This window comes from Chlamydotis macqueenii, chromosome 9 (assembly GCF_036417535.1).
Source record: "Chlamydotis macqueenii isolate bChlMac1 chromosome 9, bChlMac1.mat, whole genome shotgun sequence".
In the NCBI taxonomy this organism is placed as follows: Eukaryota; Metazoa; Chordata; class Aves; order Otidiformes; family Otididae; genus Chlamydotis; species Chlamydotis macqueenii.
The window spans coordinates 15,512,099-15,520,607 of NC_141564.1; the positions used below are offsets into that span (position 1 = coordinate 15,512,099).

The window sequence follows — 8,509 nt, forward strand, 5'->3', positions numbered from 1 at the left end:
AAAATAGAGGGGGATAGATTTAGATTAGAAATTAGGAAAAAAATTTTTACGATGCGGGTTATAGAACACTGGAATAGGTTGCCCAGAAAGGTGGTGGAGGCCCCATCTCTGGAAACGTTCAAGGCCAGGCTGGATGAGGCTCTGAGCAACCTGACCTAGTCAGGGATGTCCCTGCTCCTTGCAGGGGGGTTGGACTAGATGACCTTTGAAGGTCCCTTCCAACCCTAACCATTCTATGATTCTATGATTCTATGCTGAATAAGCTGAGAGCAAGCGCCGAAGGTCTGGTGTTATGGTTTCTTCCCTTCCCCTCTTACAGGAGCGAATCCAGGCAGATGAAGTGATTGCGATGTTGGACCAGGAGCATCTAGCACCCAGTGAATTGAACATCAACCCAAAGGATGAGCTATGAACTAGACCAAAGACTTTTTCTATTAAATATTTATTTAATATTGTTAATCTTATTAGAACCCTTCTATTTTTGTACAGAGCTGCTGTATAAATTAACAGGTTAATATGATTGTGAAGTTTCAGGAGTGCCTCTTCTGTGTTTAGCACAGCTCTTGCTAGGACCCCTCATCTCTATGCCAGCAACATCTGCTGGGACTGACTCTGCTTCTGGGATTCCCTGTCCTTCCCTAGCACTCCTCAGGACTTTTTCAGGCCCACTGTACCTCCTTGGAAAACTCCTTTTTTTCCTTCCTTACCCAGAAATAGCTGCTTCTCTTTAGCCTCTGCTAGAGAAATGTCTCAGGTGTGATAAGGGACCAGTCCTCCTGCCCCTGCTAAGACCTGGGCAGTGCTGCCCTGAGGGAAACTGGAGCACAAGTCAGTTAGGGCTTTTCTTTCAATCTCATAGCCCTTCACCATTTGAAATCTGCTTTTTAGGGAAAAAAGCAAAGCAAACCTTACTTGGGTCCTAGCAAAAATGCGTGTATCTCTGTAGCCTTGCAAAGCTGGTGTTTGGGCATTAATTCTGAGCAGAGCTTACAGAAAACCCCTGCTTGAGCAGAGGCAGGAACTGTGCACAGACATGAAGGGGCTCGATTTGACTCTGGTGATACAGGGTCTGTCGCTCATTTTCAATCCCTGCTCTTGCTAATGGCCTGGAATGCATGAAAGAAATTGCTTCACAGCATATCCTTGGAGCCTCCAGCCCAGTGTTGTGCTGGTAAAACCCAAGGTTAAAAGTCATCATTCCCAGTTCCATGTTGGAAGGCAGCTGAAAGGCTTAGGGATATTACAGTGCCGTGTTTTTGGATTATCACGGTCCATCTTTGTACTCTGGATGTCCTGGCTGTATCCTCCCATCCTGACAGTGCAGAAGCACCAGATGTTCATGGTGTGGTAGCATCTATTTGCTCAGAGTATTTCTGACCCACTGTGAGGGTTGCAGTGAAAGCATATGGTGCTTATCACAAGAGATCTACTACACCAGTAACTCCTGCTAAGCTAGTAAATCATCCCGCTCCCACCATGAAGCTCGGTCCTGTGCGTGAGACCAGAGTAGCCCCTACCTCAATCAGAACGAGCACTGAAGTAATGAAATTGCCTATGTCTCAGACATAGGGACAGCTTTTATTTTGATCCAACAGCTGCTTCTGCTGCTAGAAAGTAGGTCCTAAAAGGCAGGTTGCAGCAATCTTTACTGTTGAGTTTACTGCAAGGCTGCTGTCTCTCCAGAAAGCACTGCAGGGACCTCGGCTGGAGTTTGCATCCCTGAGCAGTTTTGCTCAGCTCCCTGTTGCACTGGCACTTTCTCAGCCCTTTTCTGCTCCCCTCTGCCAGCTTTGGCATTTCCAGGACTTAAAATCTGCAATATGGAATTGTCTTTTCTCTTTGTTCAGGCTGCTTGTGCCTACCCAAATCTTCCAGGCTCAGCAGCACCTCTGCTCATCCAGTCACTGGCTTGCAAAGGCCATAGACAACGATGGTCGTTCTGTACAGACCTCCTCAAAGGCTGGGCAAGATAAAGGGGAACTCAGCACATCTGGAAAAAAAAACAAATGCCCAGACTGTGAAGAAGGCACCATTACTGCCTGGAAAATGATGGAAAGGTCACTTGCTGCACATCCTCCAATGTCAGATCTGCAGGGGAGAAAGCTCTGTGTTTCTGAGCCATGAGTGCGGCTTGTTTCTTTGAGGTTATCTCCCTTCCTTATAGACTGTTGAAAAGATTCATCAGGTTGGCTTCCCAAGAAACTGCTTTTTTTTTTTTTTTTAAAAATAGCCAGAGGAAAAGCTAGAAGGGAAAAAGAAGGCAGCTGGAGAGCTGAAATGCCAGTTATGTTGTCCTCCCATCTGCACCATGCTATTGCATCCAAGGCTTGACCTCCTACAAGCTGCACTGTCAGCATGAGTTGGTGCTGCCACCCCCCTGACAACCACATCTGCCCGAGTGCATCCTGCAGAGCTGCCCCCTCCAAGCAGCTCAGCGCAGCCTCTGCCTGCCCGGGGGCTGCACGGGTCCCACTGGCTCTTTCCCCTGCGGGGAGGCGAGGGGGTCCGACACTGGTCGTGGTTTGTTTGCTGCTGTGGTGGTTAGCCAGAGCTGTGTCTAAATCCAGGGGAAATAAACCAAACACAACATCTGGGCTTGTCTTTGTCTTTCTTTAGCCAAATATTAAGAGGAGAGGCTGGGGGTGTGCAGTTTGCCTCACAATGGTGCCTGTGCTGGAAGAGGGTTGGAGACACTGGTGTGGACAGGAGGAAGCAAAGTTTTGTGCGTGCATTTGCCTGTTTGTCCATCTCCTTTGCTCTGCATCCAGCTGCCTAATAACTTAGGTACCATTGACTCACTTCAGGCAATCTGGGGAGCAGGAGGAGGGCATCGCAGCCCCTGTGCACTGCTGGGGTGTGCAGCAGGCTGGGGAGCCAAGCGAGGCGCTGGTCGGCTCCTGGTGAAACAGCAGCTTTGGAAAACAGCGCAACAGCCTCAGAAGGATGCGACATTTCAGAACTCAGTTGCGAATGCAAACCCCAAATCATCGGGAAGGGAAGAGACTCCAGGCTGCCTTTGCCATGCCGCTCACTGCGCTGCTCTGCTGCTGGGACCTGCCTGCAGTCTGTGCCAGGCTGAAGCTAGGAAACAGGAATGCAGTGAGTCAAAGGCACTTTTCCTGTTTGTTTGTTTTTCCAGCTCTCTGCTCTGGCAAAGTCTAGCTCAAAAGTGGATTTGTGTTTCTGCTGCAACAGCAAAGGTGGTTGCCAAATTTATTGGCACGCCATAGCCTCGCAGGAGCAAGTTAGAGAGATCTTTGGGACGTGTACCAAAATACTATGTAGGCTTTTGGGTCTCTTTTATATTCGAGTGGAATGGGTTGCCACCAAGGTGGCTTGGCCTCTGAGAAATGAATTTTAACTCTTAGATTTGATGTAGGGGGCTGGTATCTGCCAGAGCTGTCAGGGTCACATCCAGAGTGCCCGCAAGGCACCCTCATCCATGGAAAAAGAAAGCTAGCAACAATACTGAATGTATACGCTCCTCCTTGGTCAAATATGCCCCAGGGACAACCTGGCGCACTAACATTTTTGTTTCCTGCTACGTTGGCTCATATTGGTTATTCGCCTCTTGCCCTGCCAGTCTGGGAATTGCTGCTTCCCAAAGCCCCTGCACGAAGCCGCTCCCCAAGGAGGCAGCGCCCAAAGCCACACCACTGAGAATAAAGCTGATGTGCATTTCAGAGGAAGCCTCAGGCCAGCTCTGAGCTCCTCTAGCCAAGGCTTGGCCACTGAAAGGAGTCACAACCTACGTGTTGGCCACTTGTTGTATGTGCCCCAGTTCTATCACCAGCCATGGGTGCAGTTTGGAGATGGAGATGCTTGAACCGTGTCTTAGTTCCTTGTTAACTCTGCTGTGCCCCTCCTAATAGTAATAATATATGCAGGATGGGATTAGAAGGTTTGATTTATGACAGTCAATGAGAAAAAAAAAAGAAAATTCATCAAGGAAACATAATAGAACTAAAAAGTGTTTAAAACAACAACTGAAGTGCTCTCTGCGTGAGTTTGGGTGCGGCCCTTGCCCTGGAAGCAAAGCCCTGTGCTGTGTTACTCAGTGCCAGGGCATCTTTACTAGCAAGCAGCTTTGGTTTTGTTTTGACATTCAGATGGGCCCAAGCCAAGTTTGGTCGCCCCTGGCACAAGGCTGCTGCTAAGGGTTGCAGGGGACTGGAGGAGCCCAGGGGGGCTGCTTTGTCACCTTTGCATTATGGCTGCAGCAACTTGGCCAAGGGAAAGATGTGAGTGGAGGAAGGAGACAAAGTTTGCACTGAGCACTGCTCATCCCTCCTGGTTAAACCTGGGCAGAGCCAACCTGAGTACTCACAGGCAGCCACACATCTTCCCATGAAAAACTGTCATTAAAAAAAAAAAAGGTTTCCTCCTGTCCACGCCCTTGCCCAGCCTGGGGGGAAAAAGAACAAAACAGCTGGCAGTGACATAGAAAATGGGCTAGTCCCACTTTGGGGAAGAACTACACTAAAAAAGGAAAGAAACATGCCTGTCTTTTTGTCTCCGCAACTGCTCCTATGCCCACACCCCACCCGCAGAGCCATCTTTCCTGTGGGAAGTGTTGCTGCTTGTCTGTACAGGGGGGTATCACCCTGGTCAGGTCCCCTGCTCTTCCCTAGGTGTGGATGGGCACATATATTCGTGTGCTTCTCCTCCCACCACCCAAACCCAGCATGTAAGGTGCCTTGGTGCCAGTGACAGCACTGGCACCCCAGCACCAACGGAGCGCAGCCATGCACAAGACCGGATCCTGCACTGTTGTTCAGGCCAGGCACAGCCCTGCCTTCACTTTGGGCCTGGAGGGCCCAGATTGAGAGGTGGAATAGATGCCACTGAGAACAGCAGGACGACCCCGTATCCTCCTGGAACACAGCGTAGTGTGTGGGTCACTCCTCTGTCCCCAGAGCACGCACTGCCTCAGCAAACTGCTGTCCCAACAGGTCTCATGGGTGCCATGGCCAGCCCAGCATTACTTTTATCTTGTTTTAAACACATGGTGAAAGCTGGCAACGAGTTTGTTTCCTTCTCATTTAGGAAAACTTTGTTATGAAAAAAAAAAAAATCATAAATGTCAACATGTCCCAACCCCCTGGCCACCATCCAGCCCTGCCAAAAATAAATCCAGCACACTACAGGAACCTGAGAAATCAAAACAGATGCCTCAGGGAGCTGCCTGGCCACCCTCACCTTGTTTCTGGGGCAAGGCAGAGAGCCGGTGAGCCGCGGTTCAGCCTTGGTCCGGCTGGGCGGCAGCAGGCAGCATGCGAGGCTGCGGCAGGAGAGAGCGGGTGCAGGCAACTGCGGTGCGTGCTGTGGCAGGAGCAGGCAACCGGAGGGCCCTGTGGGCAAACGGAGCCGGGCTGGCGAGTGGACATGCTTGGCAAAGGAGCAAGTCAGCTAATGATCATTTCCAGGGGTGGTTTGGATAAGGAGAATGGCAGTTCTAGTAGGTATTTCCTGAGGTTGAGCAGGGCAGGGCTGGGGGAATTAATATGAGCTCAGTTTAGCTTCTACCCCTCCTTTATTTGTAATAAGATTAACAGCAGAGATGGCAGCGGCACCATCAGTCTGCTGCCACGATGGGCTGAGCCGATAAGCAGCTCCTGTGCTGCCTCGCATGCGAGCCCAACGGCTCCAGCACACGGGGAAAAAAAAAATTACCCCTTTTATCACATACGGCTTTTTTTGCAATGGCCTTAGGGTGGCTTCGCTCCCAGGTTCGGGGGAAACATGTTGCATTGGACTGGCCCAGCTGCTCCTGGCAGTGCCAGCGCAGCCCAGCATCACCATCCTCTCCTTGCAGTGTGCCTGCACCCGATGCCGGTTGAAAGTGCTGGGCTAAAGGCTGGTCCTTGCTTTGCTGGTCAGAATTGAGGCCACTGCTTGCCACCAATGTGCTTTGGGCAGCTCCAGTGCAAGAAATTAAACCAGTTTGTTTGACTGCAATGAGGCAGAAGCTGGAAAGAGGTGAGAATGCCCTGCTCATGGTGCTTTAACTGGACCATAGCAAAGGTGGAGAAGAAACTTTCTTATGATACTCCTCATAGATAGGAGAATGTGGACCCCCCGGAAAATTTTGCAAAGATCTTTGTTGCACCTGTGACAAGGTCTGTTCATGGCAAACCTAGAGCCACCTCTGAGTGTACATAGCTCTCACGGGAGCTTTGGCTGGAAAACCAAACCCAGGGATGGCCATGCACCATGGGTGGCAGCTGCCTGGTCCTGAGGGGATCATGGGGGGGCTGGTCCCACATCATCTTAAAACCAGTTTGCTGCCCCTAGGCACCTGGTCGTTGTTTGTTCATCTCCTTTCGTTTCGACACCTCGTGTGAGAGGCTGGGAGCTGGCATTCACCGCTCCAGTGGTGCCAGCTCTGAGGTTGTTTTATTTGATTTGCCGGCCAAATTGAGTGGATGGGTGGAGATTGAATTTTCCCCTTTATTTTTGTTTTCAAAAAACCCTTCTGGCCCTGGGTGAGGCAGAAGGAGCTGAGTAGTTTCACGTCTATCTTCTCTGTGACAGTTACTTGCCTACAGCAGCAGGGCCGCAGCCCAGCTCCTCCGAGCAGAGGAGCTGGGTGCAGGGGGACAGGCTTACTGGCCGGGCAGGGAAAACCCTCAGCCACCTCACATAGCATTTTTTTTTAATCCCACCCCGGCCCCCCAGCCCATTGGAAACAACTGTAGTGTAAGCCCATCCTTCCTTGCTCTGCCCAATGGGTCAAAGAACAAAATTAAGCTTTTACTATCAGCAGCCCATGGCAAACAGGAGAGGATGGGGCAGGCTATGAGCTCTTCACCAGCCCTGGGGCGATCACTGAAAATCCCAGGCTCATAGCCCAGCCCCATTTCATACAGCTGCAGGGAAGGAGTTCGTCACCAAAGGTCCCCGGGGAAAGCCCTGAGCTGTGTGCAGTTGACACCCTGAGGTGCTCTGAGCAAACACTTTCAGAATAATTGTCCCCGCATCGAAATGTGACCCTGGCAGTGACTCTTAGGGATGAGATCAGGTAAATATGGACTTTCTCCTGCCCTGTGCTTCCCCAGGTGCCTCCCCCAGCACCTCCTCAAGCAAAGCAGCCTAAGAGGGTTAGCCTAAGAGGGTTTTTCTCATCTCACGCATGGCTGTGAAGAGAAGGATCTTCTGAAAACTCAGCAGAGCCACTGGTGTGCCGTGGTCTCCTGCACCCAGCAAACTGCCAGATCCTCCCCACCAGCCACAAGCCCACAGTGCTGCCACCAGGCTCTCCTAGCAGCTTGGGCTTGCCCATCCCTCTGGAGCCACCTGAGATGTTGCAGGGGTAGTAAACATACTCCCATCAAACCCAGGTACTGCAGGGAGTGAGACAGCCTGGCTGATGTGCACACACCCTGCCTCGCTCAGCCAGCACCACCTCCGTTCCTCATTGTTTGCCTGAACATCCGCACTGGGAGCTATGGCACCAACCTGGCAGCCACAGCCACGACCTGCCAGTGCCCTGAGAGCAGCCTGACTGCGGGGTCTGCGTGGCAGACGGTCACAGCCTGCATGGGACACAGAGCTGTTGCCTTCCCCTCCTCACCTGCCCATCTTCAGCTGGTCGCTGGCATCCCTCACAGGGCGCTCAGTCATGTCCAATTTCCTCACCTTCAAGGCACAGCTGAAATAATCTGAGACAGCTGCTGCCCATGGTCTGACAGCAACGTACTCACCTTCATGGTTACTTGCTAATATTTCACCCCTGGGTGAGATGATAAGGCTGGGGGCCAGGCGGGACACGTTAAGCCGTCCCTTGTGTGGGGCGAGCTGAATCACTGTTGTTGGAGTTGTGCAAATGGAGTTGGTGTGCGGGTTCAGTGCATGTGTTTGTTTGTACCATGAGCCCTTAACGTTCAAAACAAGCCTGCTGGCTGATAGCGCCTAAACACTGGCTTCCTTCTGTTCAAGTCGCTAATTAAGCAGCAATAAAAGCTAGCATATAAACTGTAACAGAAGTAATTGTCTTGCTCCTCACAGCACTTAAAGCTGGAAGAAAAGTTTTCTTCAGGGAGAGCAAACAGTGAGGTCTGTGTCCTCCAGCTGTCACCCTCAGTGATGGGCACCAGCACAGGCTGCTCCTGTAGAGACTGGGAGACCTGCTCAGGACTTTCAAGGGATGTTGTGGGCTTGGGGCTCAGGGCAGAGCCTGAACGCCAGAAGGGAAGGGACCAGTTCACACGCACCGATGCTCAGGGCTGGGTGTCTGCTCAGAGCACAGAAACTCTGCACCAGACTTCTGCTGCCTTGGGTGCTGGACTCGCCTTGGGGCTGAGCTTCTTACACACGGGCATTGCAGCACCTTTGAGGCACCCTGCCTGGTGCTGGAGGTGACCCACTGCCTCTTGTTTCTCTGAAAAACATCTCCATGAAAATATTCACGTTCACCTTCAGGTTGGCAACTGTGTCCAGGCTCAGCCTGGGCTGCTTGATCGTGTCCCTGGAATAAAAAAAAAAATCAATGATGTGTTTATCTCGCATT

At 51.3% G+C, this 8,509-nt stretch overlaps 1 protein-coding gene across 1 annotated transcript in view; it reads left to right on the forward strand.

The window, feature by feature from the left end:
- P3H2 (prolyl 3-hydroxylase 2) overlaps positions 1–2,200 on the forward strand; it is a 71,888-nt gene extending 69,688 nt beyond the window's left edge. Inside the window, exon 15 of the mRNA XM_086754369.1 lies at positions 320–2,200. Within this exon, the coding sequence (XP_086610495.1) occupies positions 320–412 (93 nt within the window). The 3' untranslated portion in view covers positions 413–2,200. The remainder of the gene's footprint in view (positions 1–319) is intronic.
- The last annotated feature ends 6,309 nt before the right edge of the window (positions 2,201–8,509 follow it).